Source organism: Lipotes vexillifer, unplaced genomic scaffold (genome assembly GCF_000442215.2).
Source record: "Lipotes vexillifer unplaced genomic scaffold, Lipotes_vexillifer_v1.1 scaffold1272, whole genome shotgun sequence".
Taxonomy (NCBI): domain Eukaryota; kingdom Metazoa; phylum Chordata; class Mammalia; order Artiodactyla; family Lipotidae; genus Lipotes; species Lipotes vexillifer.
Genome location: NW_006779909.1, coordinates 3,834,989 through 3,854,486, shown reverse-complemented (window position 1 = coordinate 3,854,486; position 19,498 = coordinate 3,834,989). Strand labels below are relative to the sequence as shown.

Below are 19,498 nucleotides of genomic sequence, written 5' to 3'. Positions count from 1 at the left end.
CCCCCGCCCAGAAGGACCAGGATCCCTTTCTCCCAGCGTGAGACAGAAAACCATCTGGTGACCTGGAGATCTCATTTCTCAGTCTCAATCCCAGAGTCCACGTTCACGTGCCCACTGGAAGGAGTTGGCTTACAGAAACTCAACGACAGCTAAGAGTTGTACTGTAACTTAGCTTTCTAGAAACACCAGGACACCTGTACCCTCTGGAGAGGCAGAACTGTACGCCTGTACCATAGTACATCCATGATCGTAAGCCAGTTTCCCGTCTACACGGCATGGACTCCACTTTATCATCAATGACCGATTAATACCAGGGTGAGTTACACATAAATGAGTAAATGAGTAAATGACTGAGATTTTGCATGTTGAAGAAGTTCTAAGTTCAAATCAGAAACTAGTGAAGATGACGGATGAGCAGAGCATATTGCATATTAACCAGTTTCTGCCTCTCCCAAAGTCTGACATCATTTGTATCAGCATTTTCTTGTAAAGTACCGCAGGCTGATAGCTCAGCCTCTTGTACCAGAACCCTGAGTGCTTTCCCAACTGTACAGAGATGCTTGAATAGCCAGAAACTTTACAACTTAACACTGAAGACAGATATAACTTTTCCTTTATTGCACATTAAGCTGTACAAGAGTCACAGGAGAGAGGTACTTCAATCACACTTCCAGCATTGGCTGAGGTTCTCCCAGCTGGATTGGTACAAAAAAAGGCGACAACATCAGAAAAGAAATGGGTACAAAACACCTGAACGGCAATCCTATACTGTGACACGGATGCCCCAGGCCACAGAGTTGTCCTTAGCATGCTGCCTGAGGGCACAGGACAGTCAGGGTGTGCTGTCTGCTTGTGTTTGGCCCTGGGAGGGAGCCCTAGTCCCTTTCTCCCTCACCTGATAGACCGTGGCTGACACCACCCTGGAGCCTGACTAAATTCAAACGGCAACTTCATATTTGTGGCTCACAAATGTCACATGAAAAGCACCTGAATGTTCACACTGATCACATGCAAAGAAGCAACACCACCGTCAGCTCACCGCTTGGACAAAAATAAATTAAAAAAATAAAATGTATTCCTCCATTCTGGGAAATGTTTCTTTATTCCTTTCTATCATTTCATCAGATTGGGAGGTATTTAAGGACCTGATTCTTATGCAACCCACCTGGAAGTGCTTAACTGCATATATATGTATATATTTACAACAGATCGACTACCATCGGCATCTACATCGTCTAAGGGAGGAATCGCGGACAAGAACATTCACACTCAGTTCATTTCCCTGTAGCTCAGAATTTGCCAGCAATCAAGACAGAAACCAGGGCACGTGCCCCTTGACACAGAAATCAGGTTACACACCACCAACACCAGTTATTCCTCAAACCTGGCAATCCAGAAAGGTGACATGTCAGTACAGAAGTGAGAGGGAATGCAAAAGTAGAGCTAGAGGGCTTCCCTGGTGGCGCAGTGCTTGAGAGTCCGCCTGCCGATGCAGGAGACGCGGGTTCGTGCCCCGTTTCGGGAAGATCCCACATGCCGCGGAGCGGCTGGGCCCGTGAGCCATGGCCACTGAGCCTGCGCGTCCGGAGCCTGTGCTCCGCAAATGGGAGAGGCCACGACAGTGAGAGGCCCGCATAACGCAAGAAAAAAAAAAACAAAAAAACAAAAAAACAAAAAAACAAAAAAAAGTAGAGCTAGAAGCACTCTTCCAAAAGGCAAACTGCTGGCGTGAACTCCCGCAGCCCATGGTGCTAGAGGAGGCCACTTGGTGCCCGATCCTGGCCTGGCCAGGACATGGCAAGATGAGGCACTGACCCGAGGCGTGGTCTAGTAACTGCCTCATCCCTGCCCAGGAGCTGCATGTCGGAGGAAAGAGGACAAACGGGTGAGGGCTCTTTAAGAGCCACCGCTGTGGACCAACGGCCCCAAATACACAAGCTAAAATCTGAGACAGTCCCTCTCAGGAAAGATAAAGCTCTTCATTCTCTGGACTCTGGAGGGCTTTTGGAACAGCTGACAACTAAAGCAGGTGCCCACCTCAGAGTTCTGGAGGCAGTGTACCCACTCGAGGGAAACGGGACAGTTTCGATTCGCTCCCATGTCGTGATGCCTCAGGAGAGGCCAAGAGAAGAATGGTTGAATCCTTCCCAGACTTCTCAGTAGCTCCCTGCCTTCTATGTCCCAAATTGCTAAAGAATCATCTCTGTACACAGTAAGCTTTGGGGAAAACGAAGCAGCCTCAGTTCCACAGAAGCGCACAGATGGCCAATTCAGAAACGGCAAAGTAGAAAAAACTTACAGGGACTAAGATGAACACAGGGAAAATACTCACAAGTTCACTTTGATATTGCACATCAGCGGCCCCATTTTTTTTTTTTTTTTTGGTCTAATCTCATAGCTAATTAGTTAATAATTAAAACGAAGGGTACACTGGGATGTCAGATACAGAACACGCTCCTGGAAATAGCTTATTCTTTATATTTCACGTCATCACTGAAAACACAAGAGCTCTACAGGCACGGCCAGCTTATTCACATAAACTCAAATGCACCAAACTTTAGCAAATGGAGAAAAAGATGGATGCCTTCAGATTCAACGGATGAAGCTACGGAAATAAGACCTCGAAAATCTCTTAAACTTCTATCTATTTACCCTAGTCATGCAGAAAGGAAGCAAAAAGCACAGTTCATTGAAGATCCCAAGCACACTCATGGAGGTAAGCAGGGGGTGGGGGGCAGTTTATGTGAGTCTGGGGGGAGAAGGAGGGGAGTTGGGTTTTATTTTTGTGGTCTTTGTTTCTCCCCTGTCCACCCCCCCACCCAGTCCTATTTCACCCCACATTATGTAATTAAAATATACTATCAAACCACCCAGAAGCTAGTCACACTGAACTTGGGAGAGGCACAATTCTTTTGTACACTGTTGACAAACAGCCCTGGAATCACAAGGTATACAGAGAAACATAAGTGAGCATTACAAGCACGAACAGGAACAGGTAAACAACCAGACAGAGGCACTGACACTGCATAGGAAAAACACAGTCCAGTCAGCCTTGAAAAAACGCAGAAATGGCACCAATGGGAGGGTCTGTTGCTCCCCTCCCCGCTTTCCTTTCTTTCCTTGTTTGTTTTTGGCTTAAAATTTCTGCTTTGAAAACTTAACTACCAATCGCTTTAAGAAGCTTGGACTTGTTTTGGCCCTACTGCAATGCCATTACAGTCGAGAATATACTGTAAACAACCTTGGGGGGCTGGCCGCTGAGGTGGGGTCTTGCTCGAGTCCGGATCCTTAAGTGTTCCACTCTGGAAGACAAAAATGCAAAAGAGATACAAACAAAACTCCAAGCAGATTGCAAAGAGAAACCCTGTGGCTCTGTGGCAAGGCTGCAGAGGGATCCGGTGGGATCCAGCGGGATCTGGCCCAGGGGCTTCTGCTGTTCCGGAAACGCCTCAAAGGGACTCTCAGCCTCTGGGTTATTGCTGGGGCCCAAGTGTACGCAGCCTGGGGCTTAGAACCACTCTGACAAAAGTGTCTGACACCTCCTTACCCTCTTTTCATTATTTCACTCCGTTGTAGACCCTCTTTCTAGAAGCTTTGAGACTTCCAACAGCATCTGGTTTCTTCTCTGGGGGCTGCCCAAGGCCCAGCTCCCCTGGCACTCACAGGCCCAGCTTCCTGAGGAAGGATCAACACCAAACTCCTGAGAGTGGCTGGAGTGCCAGTGGGGGCTGCACCAGGTGGCTAGCCTAGCCTTGGCTCACTTCTCCTGTGGAGTTAACTCTGGGGTGGGATCAGCTCTGGGGCTGACTCAGGGGTCAGAGCCGCTCTTTGAGCTGGGCTGGAACTCCCACAGGGAAGGACTTGAAGGAGGGGGCAGTCTTTTTTTGTGTCCCAGGACCCTCCTTAACCAGAGGGAAGGAGTAAGGTGTTAATGTTTGTAACAGTGCTCAAGGCCAAGCTGTTTTTCCCTCTCTAACAGCATAATTGCATTTTACCCAACAACATGGCCCTCCTCCCAGGCTTCCTCTCCTCCCAGCTGTGATTCTGATTATGCCCCAACGGGATCAAAGATGCATGTGACTTCAGTTTGTCTAACATTTGTACCAAAGGCAGTGAGCATTTGGAGCTTGAATTTGGCAAGGGGGAAACGCTCCATGAAGCCTGGGGGCTGCTGAGTGTGCAGATGGTGATGTCAAAGAGGGAGATTCGGGGGCTTCCCTGGTGGCGCAGTGGTTGAGAGTCCGCCTGCCGACGCAGGGGACGTGGGTTCGTGCCCCGGTCCGGGAGGATCCCACGTGCCGCGGAGCGGCTGGGCCCGTGAGCCATGGCCGCTGAGCCTGCGCGTCCGGAGCCTGTGCTCCGCGACGGGAGAGGCCACAACACAGAGGCCCGCGTACCGCAAAAAAAAAAAAAAAAAAAAAAAGGAGGGAGATTCGGAGGCAAGGCTGTGAGAGGCTCAGCGTGTCTTCAGCACACCCCACTTCCTCTTTCACTGCTCCTCTCCCTTGTGACAGGCCCCCCAGCCCTACTCCCACACTAAAACTGTTTCCCATTCCCATGGGCCTCCGATCTGGCCTTCAGGCCCGTTTTCAGCTCCACTACTGGGAGAGCAGAAGCGCTACCCTCTCCAGTATTATCGTCTGTTAATGACAGCACTGCTGTCACAGTTCTACCAACAGGATTTCAGATAGGAGGCAGGGGGCCTTTGAAATGTCCTGGTGCCACTGCATCAGAGGGTGCCCGTTCTATCTACAATCCCGACCTCTCACAGATCACAGCAAGAACACCCACATTTCCTTTCCTTTCTTCCAAGGACTTTCATGGGATCCACGAGGTGATGGATCACCCGACAATGAAACACCCACACCCAATAAGCCAGCTACAGCCCACACCATCCAGTCAGCAATCAAGACCCATCAGTTTTTCCTTCTTGGCATCTAAGATTCACCATCTCCTCTTGACCAACTCTGGTCAGGCCTGTATCATTTCCTGTTTAGACTACTAGAATAGTCTCTCAAATCTTTAGTCTCTTCTCCAATAGATGTTCTGGATACCTATTATCCTCTTAAACCCCTTTTCTAATTGTATCAGTTTACTGCTCTAAATAATTTATAGCTAACACTATATAGTGCTGGGTAACATGATGGACAATTTTATGCAGTATTTCCCTTAAACCTCACAACAGCTCTATGAGGTATCAACATCCCTAATTTTTAGATAAGGAAACTGAGGGCCAACTAAGGCAGGTAATTTGCCCAGGGTCATGCAGAGGCAACTGGCATGTGAGCCCAGGCCGTTTGACCTTCTCTTCCCATTGCCCACAGGATGACGTCCACATTCTTCAGGCTGACACCAGAAACTTGCTTCAGCATGGCTGGACTGGCCCTTCTAGCCTCTCTCCCTCATGTTCTAAACTTACCTCCCTCATGTTCTAAACTTAGGCCACTCCAATGTTTATGCTAAATACCCTCCAGAAATACCTTTTCTCCTTTTCTACCAATCCAACCCAACATATCCTGGAGGTCTAAGTCAAATTCTACCTCATCCATGAAATCTCTCCCCTGATTGCCCCTTTCAATTCTGATCTCCTCTCTGAAATCCTACAATAGCACTTAACAGACTGTCTTGTTATCCTGAAGACTGGGATGATGCTTCTAGGGAGGCTGCCAGATCCTTGAGGGCATGGGCTATGAGTCTTCACATCTTCTCATGAATTCCTAACAATTACAGTGCCCATTTTTTTCCACAGAAAAATTGGGATTTATGGTCTGATATGGTAACTATTTATTGAAAAGGGAAAAATACTTAAAATTGGGAGTATTTTGGAAAATTTAAGACTATCGCCATTTTACCAATGTCATCAAGCACGGGACGGAGCACATAAGAGGTCCTTAATAAATGCTTATTAGATAAATGACCATGCAGCAACAGTGAAGTCCAAAACGGAGTAGAGTAGAAGTCTTTTATGAGAAAAACGTTGTTAAACCATAGATGTTAAACCACACTGTATTTGATATCAACTCTGATTAGCAGCTCTGAAAATGCTCAGGTTAGCGAATTAAACATGAGGCCTGCTACATGTGCCTGCATATTAGGTGCAGAAGGGAAAGTCAAAACAAGTCTTGGAGAAGCAGAAATTGTTCCCTTTTCTTACATCAAGCCTGAGTAATCCAGTCATGGTAGGGATACTTCAGTCCCAAGAGTTCTTTCCCATTGTGAGCTCTACTTTCTCTTGGCCTGGCTGCCAACTGGAAGAGAAGTCTGCAGGATGGTGTTTGGTAATGGGCGCACAGGATACCAGGGCTGCCTTTTTACCCAAGCTGGGTGTCAACCCCGCCCAACACACACACACACACACACACACTGCTGTTGGGTCTCCAATAGTAAGTCTTTAAGATTGGGCAACAGAGTGACTGAGGAATTTGGGCTTTGGGGTTAGGAAGACGGTGGGTTAAATCTAAATCTCCTACTTACTAGCTTTGGAACATCGGGCAAGTCATTTTCTCTCCTGCACTAGCCTTTCTTCAAATGGTGTCTATGATATAAAGTGAGGTTACCTATTTATCTACCTACTTACCTACCTACCTATCTATCTATTGAGACATCTATCGAGATATCTGTAAGTACCTGTTCCTGGCAGGTACTACAAAAGATACGACAGATGATGGTAGTGGTGATGCTGACGGGGCCTTTTCCTCTGAAGCTTTGTTGCTTCTTAGGTCTCACTCTCATAATGGAATACCCTCTCATACAGTGCGTGCAGCCACTAGGGGCACTTGCCGGTCCCCTCCCCCAGGGCCTCACTTGGTACCACTGGCAGCTGCCAATGATTCACCTCAGACATTGATCAAGGGCAGCTTAAGGTGCTCTCCTCCCAGAGAATTGTTGTCTTCAGAGACGGTTACGGAAGACCACAGGGCACAAGGGCAGAAGAAGGGCCAGTGGGCAAAAGCTCCAACAGGTAGACTTTCACTTACAGGAAGAACTTCCTATAGTAAAAAACAGTGGAAGAGGCCGTCTTGGGGGATGGGTATGTTCGTGCAGAGGCTAGCAAATTACCTAACAAAGATACAGTAGGGAATATACCTTTATTGAATATGAAATAGACTAGATGAACACTACAGTTTATCTTCCAAACTCTGAGAACCTATAAGCCCAGGAAAAACTTTAAAAATCCCACAGATTAAGCTCTGATGGGGAAACTCACAGCATGAGCTGATAGGGGCAGTCATACCACGAAGCCTGGTCCTGGCTCTCCTCAGCCTCAGAAATATACAAACGAGACACCCAAGGATGAACTGAGCCCAAAAGTTCCCTTCCAAAAGCTTCAGGGGAAGAGCTCCCAGAAACCTCCTTTCCACTGGAGCCTGGGAATGTGCCTTGGCCACCCCTGTCTGGCGCCTAGGGAGCTTCTCCTGCCCCCGCCCCCTGGAGCCTGTGGACTGAAGACTTCCCAGGGGTTATGGGAGCCAGGAGAGTCCCCCAGGACTGTCCCTTGCCAGGCTGAGACTCTCTGGCCCTGCCTACAAGCCTTCTGTCTGCTGGGGCTGGGGGCCTATTCCCTATGGGGTTTGGCTACCATGGAATCTGTCTCCAGTCACCAAGAGCCGCCTGGGATGCCGCATTCCACAGAAGTCTGGCCACTCTGGCGTCACTGCCAAAGTCTGGCCTGTAGCCAGCCCACAGCAGGAACTCAGGGCCAGATTGAGCTGCAGCATTTCCCTCAGGAAGCTGAGTTGACTCAAACAGGTAAGAATGTGAGGTCCAATGCTCGTGCCCAGCTGCACACAAAAAAGGAGAATAAATGGCCTTAGAGCAGCATGAGGAAAACCCCCAAACAACCCTGGGCTTAGAGAAAGACGACAGGCTCAGAGGGTGTCAGCTTGTAATGCTGCTGCCAAAAATGTGATGCAGCTGGAGGTGCATCAGTGTCCCAGCGAGAGGAGGTCACAGGTCCACTGCTCTTTGGGCTGATAAGCCTCACAAGAGAGCACTGTAATCATCAGTTCTGGGTACCTTTTTTAAGGTGGACACCAGTGGAATAAAATGGGTACATGGAGCAGACAGGATGGTGAGAAGTGTGAAATGACATCTTTCCTCATGGGACTTTGGGCAAGTTACTTCATCTCTGAGTCTCAGTTTCCCAAATGAGCCAAGTCTAAGGATTAAACGCGGTAACTGGGGAAGCCTCCAGACTGAACAGAAGATCAAAGTTAGTCAAGTGTAACTCTGACCAAGGTCAAGGGCTGGTGTGGGTAGTAGTGAGCCTCCTGGCGTTAGGGCTCAAGCAGGGCCTGGACAAACTGTCAGAGATGCTGTGGATGGGCTCGTGCAGTCGCAGGCAGGCGACGTCTACAGGCCCTTCCGGCTCTGGGCCTCCGTGAAGCCCTGCATACACTTTTCGCTTCTTTAGGTGTCTGCGGTAAGAGACGAGCCCTCCTTAGCTGTGCAGTCCTGGGCCCAGCAAGAACGCAGGGAGGTGTCCTGCAGGCACAGGCTTTGAGGGGAGGCTGCTGCTGCTCCCCACCCAAGCCGACAGGGCTCGGGTCCCGCTATGCTGAGGCCACTGGCCTTCGTGACCAGGGAAGCCAGGGAGAGGGGAGCAGGAGAGAGCTGGTGAAGCACGGGTGCCTCCAGGTTGGGAGGTTCAGAACAGGGCTGTACGAGGAGGAGGGCGAGGGCTCCCCCCACACAGCACAAGGGCCAGCTCTCTCCATTCTTACCATCTGTGTGCTCTGGTGGAACATCAAAAGGGCCCAGTGCAGGTTACGGCAGAGCGTCCTTGGAACTGGGGACCAGAAGATCCAGCTCTCTTGCTTATAAGCTGTGTGACCTTGGACAAATCACTGGCATTCTCTTTGCTGATATGTAAAACAGAGTCAGAAATACCAGCTCACGTAAAGGTTGTGAGGATTAAAATAATGGCTGTGCTTTGTAAGTCATAAAGTGCCAGGTAAAGTAATGATATGAGCATCATTACTATTATTTGAATAATAATAAATATCAATCCAAAGGCATGACGCTTTAATGGTAGGATTTCATGCATCAGTGGAGAAGATATTGTTGGGTGGGCGGGGTAGGGTGTGGACTCTGGGCTAAGCTATGCCATGCCCTCTGACTTGTATCACTGACTTGTCCCAGCGAGGTCCCTGAAGATGCAGAAAAGTCACTTCAAAAGCAGTAAATGTCAGCTCTTGAGCTGACGGGAAAGGAAATCACAGGTCTGGGCGAGAAACCAAGTCCACGGTTGAGGGTTTGTGGGTTTTTGCCAAAGGCACCTTTAATTTGCCATCCTGTGGCTTTCAGCAGACAAGCTGGGAGAGAGGAGCTCCTATCTGAGGTCCCAGCAGGCTGGAAAGCTGAGGAAGGAAAGACATTGACTCAACTCTTGAGAGCTGCTGGCCTGAGTCCAGCTGCCCCACCATGGAGGAAAGCCTGTGCTTGCTCAGCATATCTGAGACAGGAAATTGAGAAAGGGTCTCAGGGTCTGGCCCCAGGAAAGAGGCCAGGCCAAGTGCCTCGCCGGACACGCCACAGAGCTATTCTGATCAGCTCCCCAGGCCCCACTCCCCCGGTCCAGGACCCCAGGGGGAATGAGGCAGCGGGAAGGAATGTGGTCGGGAGGCTGTAGGTTCAGCCAGAGCAAAGGGGACAGCGTGTTTTCAGGCACCTTGGGACCTTTCTGGGATCACTCCTGCAGTCCCCAGTGCCCAACTGCCTTCTTCTGAAAGGGTATAAAAGGCACCCAAGGATGAGCTCCTCCTCCTTTTGTGAGGGGAATTGCTGCTCCAAGGGCAGAGCTCATCGGATTGGAGCCCTCGCATAATCAGTGATTTCCTAACGACACAAGAAATGTCCTGTGGCGCGGTCCATGAGCCCCATGGGGACCCAGAGGGCCAGGTCACCCGAGGTCAGAATGTCAGCTACAAGTGATTAAAGATGTCCCTTAAAAGTTAAGACAGCCCCAAAATAGTCAGTTTCCCTGAATAGTCTGTTAAGGGACCTGGTCACTAGTGACTTTATCTGAACCTGCCTCAAATCTCACATTTTCAGCTTATACTCACAGGGGAACAAATTCCCTAAAGCAGTCCAGCTGTGGGAAGCAGGAAGGCCTTTCCTTGAAATTTACTTCTTCTAAACTGAAGGAAGCCCTCTTAGTCCCGTGTTTGGGATCTGAGTTGTGTTTCCCCCTTAACTGCATGGCCCTTTAGACTCCAATGAAACCCCTTCTCAATCTTGGTCTCCTTGCACTCAAGAGACTTCATCTTTATGAGCCCTTTGTAGCTTGAAAGACCTGGCTGGAAAGGTTTTTGAGTATCTCTTTAGACCAGAGAGCCGGGGAAAAAGGACTTGCATAATGCCCCGGCAGAGGCCAGAGGTTATCAGGCCTCAGTCCCTCAATTCGGAACACTCATCACTGCCTTTCCCAGGTCTGTGGCTAGCACACGGCCTGGATCACAGCATCTTAGATCTGGAAGGAGATTTTTAAAAGTTGCCTGTTCCAACAGCCCTAGCCCCCAGCCCAGCCTTTCACAATGTGCCTGACAAGTGGCTTGGACATCAGCAGTGACGTGGCAGCCACATACTGCTTTCCCGAACAGCCATTTCCTCTCTTAGCATCAGAGACTTTACTCACGTCTTCCAGTAGGTTTGCCTTTGGCACCAGTTCTGCCCCATGACAGCTGTTGGAGAGCTGAAGATACTGAGTCATGGGCTCCTTGAGACTACTGCTGCTTCACGACAGCCCCTTTAACTTTTACTCATAGAACAGATCTGCCAAATGCCCCAACCTCTAGGTCTCCCTCCTCTGAGCACGGTCCAGTTAGAGTTCGTCCTTGTTATGCTGTGGCCCTCAGACTGGAAGCAACACTGGAGGTGTGCTCTGATCAGCTCAAGATCGGGGAGAAGGCCTCACCTTCCTCCTGGACACATTATGTGTATTAATGTTTCCAAAGGCTGACTCTTAGAATCCCTTCTCATGGGTCTAACCCATAGCCAAATAGAAAGCCCATGGTGTCCGAAATCCCTTCATTAGCAATTCAGCCCTTTGGCTCTGGAAGATTTTACAGGAAAATAAAACGGGAGCCATGTAATGGGGAATGAAAACAGACTAGCCGCAGGAAGAAGAACCCTAGGACACCACCTCTGCAGGCATGACCTGAAAGCTCTGTCCACCTGCAGTTCTCTCCCTGGCTCCCCCGAGCCTCAGAAGTAGCACCTCTCCAGAGCCCCAGGATGTAAGGCCCAGCTCAGATTCCAGACGACAGACCCCAGGATCAGTGAGTGTGACGGAGAGGGGAGAGCAGGCCTACAGGGAGGAGGTTCTGTAGGTAAATAGCCTAGAGGCTTTGGCCACCACTGGCCACCAGGTGTCACTGCCACCTTGAGAACAGTATCCCTAAGGCACTCCAGGGTAGAGGGTCCTTTGCCGTGGCCAACTCTCAGGGCAGCCCTAAAGCCGGCAGGCCAGCCAGCCAGGCTGAGGCCAAGCTGTCATCAGCCAGAGAAGGCTTTGCCACTCACCCCCTCCCTGCTCTCAGAGACTTAGCGCCTCTTACACCCTCAGAACTGGGCACAGCAGGTGGCCTGGGCCCAGCCCCATGACTTTGCTCTCTGTTTCCTATAATTAACCCACTTTGGTCTAGGCAGTTGGCTGACAACAAGATAAGGGAGGCCCTCTGCTCACCTCCCCTGTCCCTAACCTCCTTTAGGCTCTCTTTTAGAGTCAAAGAAATGAAAGCTTTAATGGGGGAGCTGTAGGCAAGGAGAGAGAGGGAGAAAGAGAGAAAGGTAGACAAATGGCTAGTCATAAGTCTGTCCTGGTCTTGACCTAGAACACTGGGCAAGAAGCAGCATCTAGGGCTTGTGACTCAGGCCAGAAGCTCTCGCAGCCTGAGCTGCCAGAGCCACAGAAGAAAGAGGCCAGCAAGAGGGGCCTGACCGTGAGGAGTGGAACGTGAGTTAGTGGCAGCACCTGAGGGCTCAGCTCACCATTCAAAGTCCTGGCGGGGACCTAGGTAACAGGCTTTGGTTTACATCTCTTCCATTTGCACTCTACTAAAATTGTTCATAGAATCCCAACACCAACTCGAATATGCTGCTAGGGCTGTTAAAGACACTTATTCCAACCGGGAACTCGTCCAACAAACACATATTGCAATGGCAGATCAAGGGAGGGGTAGGTGGGAGTGGTTTATCACTGTTGTTTATATAGAATTGCTGTCACGTGGTGATAATAAAAAGCAGACAGATTAGTTTTGTTATTGTTGTTCAACTTTTCTACCCACAATAGACTGTACCTGGGCAGACCATGCCCCCACCCCTCCTTAGTATACCCAGGGTACATCCATCCAGTGGCTGCCAGGGGCTGGCTACTCTGCCAGACCTGAGGGACACAGCAGCGAACAAGCCCTACTCTTGAGGCGCCGACATTCTAGTGGAAGAGACAAAGAAACACAGATGAGAATGATCGTAGCTGATAGCAAGTGATGTGCAGAAAATTTAAAAGGGGAGGGGTGGTAGCCAGTGACTAGGTGGCAACTTTGGATTGGAGGGTTTAGGAAATATGTTATACAATCATGAAAGAGCCAGCAATGCAAAAATACGGGACGAGCACTTCAGAAAGAAGACACAGCTAATGCAAAGGCCCTTACCAGCATGGCGAGGGCACAGCAAGCTAGGATGGTATGAGGGTCCTGCATTTATCACTGTGGCCCTAAGTCTATTAACTAATTTTAAGCACATACTTTGGGGTAGGCCTGTGCTAGTCAGTGAAAACACAGACAAATAAGGCTTGAAAGTATTTGAGAGACATTTGCTAAATTAATTAAATTATGTACGTAGTAAAGAATTTGGCCTTGCCCAAAGACAGATCTGGCCTTTACTCACACCCCCCTCCCCCACTTGGAAAGTAGCCTCTACACTCTGGGAATTTCCTGAGTGACAGGAGAGTCTCTGTTATTCAAGGTGGGGGCCCCTCAGCCCACCTGATGGTGCATGATAATGAAGTGACTGATGGTGGGCCCCTCAGGCCCCTTGGTATTAGACTGACCTCCAGGGAGGGGAAAGTTGGAGACTGAGTTCAAGGAGGTGATCAAGCAAGCAAGCAAGCCTACAAAATGAAACCCCAACAAAAACTCTGAACACTGAAATTCAGGTGAGCTTCCCTGGTTGGCAACACTCCATGTGCCTTATCACATACGGATGCCAGAGGATAATGCATCTTAAGGACAAAAGCTTTGTGTTCGGAACCCTCCCAGACTCTGCCTTATGCATCCTTCTTTCACTTATATTTGACCTGTATCCTTTCCAATAATACATCTGTGAGTATAATAGCTTTCAGGAAGTTCTGTGAGTCCTTCCAGAGAATTACTGAACCCGAGGGTGGTTTGGGGAACTATCTGAACTTCCTGCTGCTGTCAGGAGTGAGGGTAGTCTTGTGGAGGCCTTAAGGGCCTTTAGACTTTGCAGCTGGGCTGACTCCAGGTTTCATGTGACCTTAGAATTGAAAGGGATCTAAAGATCATCTAATCCAATTCCATTTTATAGGTGAGGAAACAGGTCTAGAGATGGGAAATGACTTACCCACGGTCATGTAATGTCACGGCAGAGTGAGACTAGCTCCTGAGTGTCTTGACTCCCAGCGTGGTGTGCTTTCCACAGTTTTACAGTTTCTGTTGTAACTTCAAATGTAAGGCTCAGCAGAGAAAAACCCTGAAGCCAGACTGGCTTCGCTATAAAGAAGTTTTGCAGGTGTGCCTATATTTAGGGAAGCTCATTCCCTACCAGGTTTCCTGCCTTGACTCTGACATATTTCTCTTTAAAATATTTAAGCTGAAATATGTCATGTTTACAAAGTAAGGGACTTATATGAAAGAAGAATCAATGCTTTCATTGGGTGAAAACACTTTTTTTGGTAAATTCTTTCTTTGTGATTGAACTTCTATCATTTTCATATAATCTAAATTTTATTGTTAGAAGAGATCTTAGCGATTTTTTTTTGGTTCAACCCTTCATTATACACGCAGAGATGCTGGGGCAAAGAAATAGAAAGAAATCTACCAAGCTAACCTGGTGAGTCAGTGGCAAGGACAGGCTGAACTCAGGTCTCCTGACTCTCAGCGTAGCCTTCATTCAAGTCAGGATGATTTCCCTTTAGGAGGCCAAGACAGTGTTGCACACATTTATAAAAGTACTTAAGCAACCCTCACAGAATCCCAGAGCAGCCCATTTTTGTTTATCTTGCCTGGGCAGCATCAGGCTCTCTTACTCTGTCATAAATTCTTTAAGCAGCTACCAGATATTCTCTGTACTTCTCAGTGGGTAAGGGGGGAAGGGAGCTCTTGTCACTTTTCCTCTAGAGCAGGAATGAACATCAATCTGCCAATCCCATCACTGAGACAGTGTGGACTAAAAGGCAAGACTAGGACGCAAACACCTTGATTCCATCAGATTTACAAAATCATAAAATCTACTGCGGGCCTCATATTATTTTAACCGGGAAAATCTTTTTATCACCTCTAGTTAAGTACAATATTCAAATAATGGGCTTGTATCTCTAACAAGCAACTAAAGTGTGTTCTCCTAATTACCCTACCTAATTATCTAGTGACTACATTCCTGAAGCACAGGAACAGATTCTTGCACTTGGTCAGAGGCCCCCAGAGCGTGAGCCACCTATAGAAGGTGTGAAACAAACAAGAGCTAATCTATGGTAACATCCCGCCACATGGGGCCACTCTCAACTTGGATACCCAAAGACAGCACAGATGTTTCTATGTTTCTATGCTACGATTCTGTGATGTTCAAATGATGAGAAGATAAACGTGGGCTAATTTGCTTCTATACTAAATAATCCAGACTATTTTATCTTTTTTTTTTTTTTTTTTTTTTTGCCCTCTCCCCCTCCTTTTCTTCTTTCTTACTGAAAGATTTCAAGAATCCAATTACTTGGCTCCTGATTGCAGTATAATCCCAGCACTGATCTTTAGAAAAGGGAGTGATGATCTCAAAGCCTAAGGCTGTAGGGAACCCACACCCAGAGGCTGCTTATGTAACAACACAGGTAGCCTTTACTGAGCATTTACCATGTGCTATGCCATGTGTTAGGTTCTTCACTTCATCTGATCCTTGTAACAGCCCTAGAAAATAAGGGCTGTTGTTTAGATCTCTCCTGAGCCACAGATACGGTCCTCGTTCAAGGTCACAAAGCCAGTAAATGGACGGTCCAGGATTCAAATCTGGATAGTTCCTGCTTCAAAGCCCACATTCTGAATCACTATTCTATTCCACCTCCCTAACTGAAGTAGGATCTCGAAAGCAAGATTGCTGAGAGATTTTCATTATAAGGGATAAAACCTGAGCCCTGGAAAGGGTAGTAACTTCCCCCCAGAGTCACAGAGCTGTTTAGGGGAAGAGCTAGTCTAGGACTCAGTTCTTGGATTCACTGTCCCAAGTTCTTACTACTCTATTATACGGTGGAGAGAAGAGTTTGGCGATATTTTTGAAAAATGAGCTACCTCCTAGATGACTGTCTTTAGCCCACTCTAGTGCCACAGGGCCTGAGGTTTCACAAAAACCTGAGTGTGGACTTCCCACTAGACCTGCAGCTGGAATACTGTCACTGTGAATGTGACTGCCCGGAGTCATACACCACAGTCAACTGGAGAAAGCTGCCTCGTCTCCCTCAGGAAGGAAAGCAGAACTCGAATATGAGTTTTACCTTGTCACTCTCGCTCAGAATGAGGGACCTGACTCTCCCCTCTCTCCAGACCAAGAGATTTCTCAGAATTACCCTTCTTTCTCTACAAATGCGGCAGACCTCTCAGGCAGTGAACAGCTAATGAGAGATCTGATCGAGCCCTTCCTCAAATACCTCCCAGTTTAAAAGTCCCAGGGGAAAGAGGTTCTGGTTCCCTGGAGTCTTCAAGTTCAGAGGGAAGGGAGCCAGTGCTCCATCTCTGGAAAGTCCTAAAGGTGACCCTGCAGCTCGCTAATGAGAAGGTTTCTATAAGGGCTGGTAGAAGATAAGCAGGTGTCCAAAGGGGAGGGAGGGGAAAGAGAGGGAGAAGGAAAAGGCTACACAGAGCCCATGCAGGCCTCTAGGTATCTGACCTCTGCTCCATCCTAGAGCCACCAGTCCAGAGCAGTGGGCTTGGCAATGGTTCTTGGCTCTCCTCTGTCTCTTCCCTGCTTACCTGTGGCTGCTGAGTGGTTAAGGGTCTCTGAGGAGACAGGATAGGTGTCCTGGACAGCAGCTGGTTCATCTTGCTGATGACCAGTTCGGTGATGAGCTGTCTGTCCTCCACTTGGTGTTCCCCAATCAGCGGCATACTACAGTCCATGACCTGGTGGAGGAAGTGGCCCAGATTAGGAAAGGGCCTGGAAACATCCAAGGCCTGGTACAGTCTTTCAGAGTGAGCAGGACTTAAGCCAGCAGAGAGAGGTTGGGGTGAAGTTGGTGCTTTTGTCTTCGGCTGGAAGAATGCTCCTTGGCATATACTGGCCTTTATCCCCTTCTCCTGCAAGCCTTTGCCTTGGGCCTCCCCCAGACTTCACCCATGCCAGGGCTCAGTGAGACTTCAGTCTGGTGGCTGAAGGTGGTGGGGAGAAAGAGAGAGCAAGGAGAGAGGATGCCTTCTCTTCTCACCACCAATCCAACTTTTCCTGTACCTCAAGGTCCAGATCAATACTCTCCTTGAGGGAGTGTCTGCTTGCCCAGGATCATAGACTCTGTAGTCCAACTCTCTCATTCATGGATAAGAAAACTGAGGCCCACCGAGAGGTGGAAGGTATGACCATCCAGAAGTTACATGCCAAGCAGACCATGGAGTAGATGCCGAGCCCACCTTGGGCTCCTGACGTGAATCCTCTGCAAATACCACCAATTCTTGGCAAGGGGCCTCTGCTGCTCCTGGGAAGACTGGATGGGAATGTGTGTGAAAGACTATATGGCCACTGACGCTCCCTTTAATACAGGAAAAGAGTCAGCAAAATTGTGCCAGAGGCTCAGGCTGACTCAAGTGTCTCAAGGCTCATAGAAGGGCTAAGAAGAATCTCCTGCACCCAGGAGACCTGAGTTCTAGTCCAGGCTGAGACACCAATTCACTATGTAGCCTTGGGCACATGTTCACGGCATTAGGCCTCAGTTGTCTCACTGGCAAAATGAGCAGACTGGACCAAATGATTCCCAAGACCAGCTTCCTGAGACCAAGAATGGCAAAACCACTAAAGTCTTCCCAGAGGAGTGGCAGGCTAGGACCCAGGAACCCAAGTCTGGCATCTCTTACCAATGGTGTGGGTCAGCTGAGCTAGTTAGAAATAACATCTCCCACTGGCAGGTGTGTTTTTGCTATGCATACCCCCTGGCTGTGTCATCTGGAAACCTTCCCAGGGCTCAGGAGACTCTAACATAAACGCAGTCCGTGCTGCCCATGTAGGTCTCAAGCCGAAAGCCTGGCCTCCAGCCTAGGGGGTTGTCTCTTGCTGAGATACTGTGTGGGCCAGACTCACCTCAAAAATGTAGTCTTTCCCATCTTTGCCATGTACAGCTTTGACAGCACAGATGTCCAGGCCACCAAACATCTCAGAGCAGGTGTCCACCCACAGCTTGTACCTGGAGGGGAGGGGAAGGTGTCCCGAGGCTGGGGCATTAGTCCCATGCTCTCCTTGCTGTCTCTACCTCTCCCAGCCCCCGCCCCATCCCTCCCGCCCTCCACCCCCATCAAATACACTGCCTTGTCTACAGGGCCCTCCTGCTTTGCTTTCCAGATCCTACCTGCCTTCCCAAGCGCAGGGCAGGTCTCACCTACTCCAGGCGGCCTTTCTTGGCCATGCCAGCCCACAGTAACTCCTCCTTTCCTGGACCTTCTATGGCGTGTCCGGTCTTTATCTCCACAATTCAGTACATAACCCATTCCTGCCTGATCTTGTTAACTGGGTGCTTGGGCCTTTGTGTTCCATCTGTCTGGCCTGATCAGAGGCTCCCTTTGGGCAGGGATCATTTCTTACACCTCCTCATCTACGGACGCCTCCCCTTACTTACCTGTCTGACATGGCGATCTGCTCCAGCATTGCAGAGCCAGTGTTTGTCTTCCAGTTCCCTGAGATCGACGTCCTCCTACAACAAGGTCCCGCCAGGACAGGACAGACAGTGAGCCAGGCCAGCAAGAGGAGGGCTCACCGCCACTTTCCCCACCTGCTTCTCCCGCAAATAGCCGGGGGCCTGTCTGCTGAGCCTAGAGCCTGGCTGCCTCCGCCAACCCGGCCTGCAATGCTCTCCGCCTTTCTACAAGAGTCCCACCCAGGCTGCTCTGGCTCCACGGAGCCTTCCCTGATCCTTTCAACCAGATGAGCACCTGCTCTCTTTAGAACACCGAGAGGACTTTGCCTACACCTCACTTAAAATCCTGCGCCTACTTTTTACTTTAGTTATTTGAGCTAAGTCTTCTGGCCACAAGTCTATTAATCACTTGAGGGTATACATTTTGTCTTGTATTCCCAGCAGCCTACCCACTTGGTATCTAGGCTGAGTTGGTATATACAAACTGAATTCTATTGATGCTGGAAATACCCTCAGGGTTCCTGTGAATATCTCCCCATGGCTTCCTTACTAGCTCACTTATTAATTCAGTAGTTAATCTTGAGGGCCTACAGTATCAGCAACATGACTCTGGACAAGTCAGTTAACCTCTTCAGGCTTAAGCTGCCTCATCCATCACATGCAGCTGATGGAATCAGGTCCCCAACCCCTTCTCTTCCGTGCCCTCCCCCCCCCCCCCCCTCCAAGAGCATGTGTTAGAGTCAACTAGTCTTGGGCTAAATAGGAGGCAGGTGACCTGGTTTCTGGTTCTGGATTTGCTCTTGACTGGCTGGATGACCTTGGGTGAATCACTTCACCTTTCTGTGCCTCCCTTATCCCTTTGTAAACACAGGGTTGTCATGAGGACCAACTGATACAGTTTTAAATAAACTGTAAAATACCAAAAATACGGCTTTTAGATTATTAGTCTTCACTCAGACACAGTCAAGAGGAAGGGGATGGCCTAGGGTACAGAAAAGCCCTGCTCAACTACTGACAGAGCCCTTCACCTGCTGTCCTTATCACTCACTATGACTAAAGACAGGAATGACGTGCTTCTCTGCTCAGCAGTTCTCAGGAGTATTCTCTCAGAGATCTGATTTCAGACACAGAAATCGAGACACACAGCTGGTACTTCAGAGCCCTGAGCCAGCCCAGTGAGCCAACCGATGTGGCAGTAACAGCTCCTCACATTTGTACAGTACTGACTACCTTCCAAGGTTCTTCCTTCCCAAATCCCTCGCCAGAGCCTCACTGCAACCTCCCTGTTGTGAATAGGCTGCGATTCCTGCCCCCACTTTACAGACAAGGAGATGAAGACGCAGAAAGGTTAGATGACTTGTCCAGCAGTGTATATCTACTCAGGTAGATACCAAGATAAAAACTCAGGACTCTTCGTTCCTTCATTGTGCTGCGCTT

The 19,498-nt window shown here is 49.0% G+C and overlaps 1 protein-coding gene across 1 annotated transcript in view; it reads right to left on the bottom strand.

The window, feature by feature from the left end:
* The window catches only part of SYN2 (synapsin II), a 147,542-nt gene that overhangs the window by 4,767 nt on the left and 123,277 nt on the right, over positions 1–19,498 (bottom strand). The window contains exons 8-11 of the mRNA XM_007453059.1: positions 18,044–18,118; positions 17,512–17,614; positions 16,197–16,346; positions 3,242–3,302 (exon numbers count right to left, since the gene is read on the bottom strand). Coding sequence (XP_007453121.1) covers positions 3,242–3,302; positions 16,197–16,346; positions 17,512–17,614; positions 18,044–18,118 — 389 coding nt within the window. The remainder of the gene's footprint in view (positions 1–3,241; positions 3,303–16,196; positions 16,347–17,511; positions 17,615–18,043; positions 18,119–19,498) is intronic.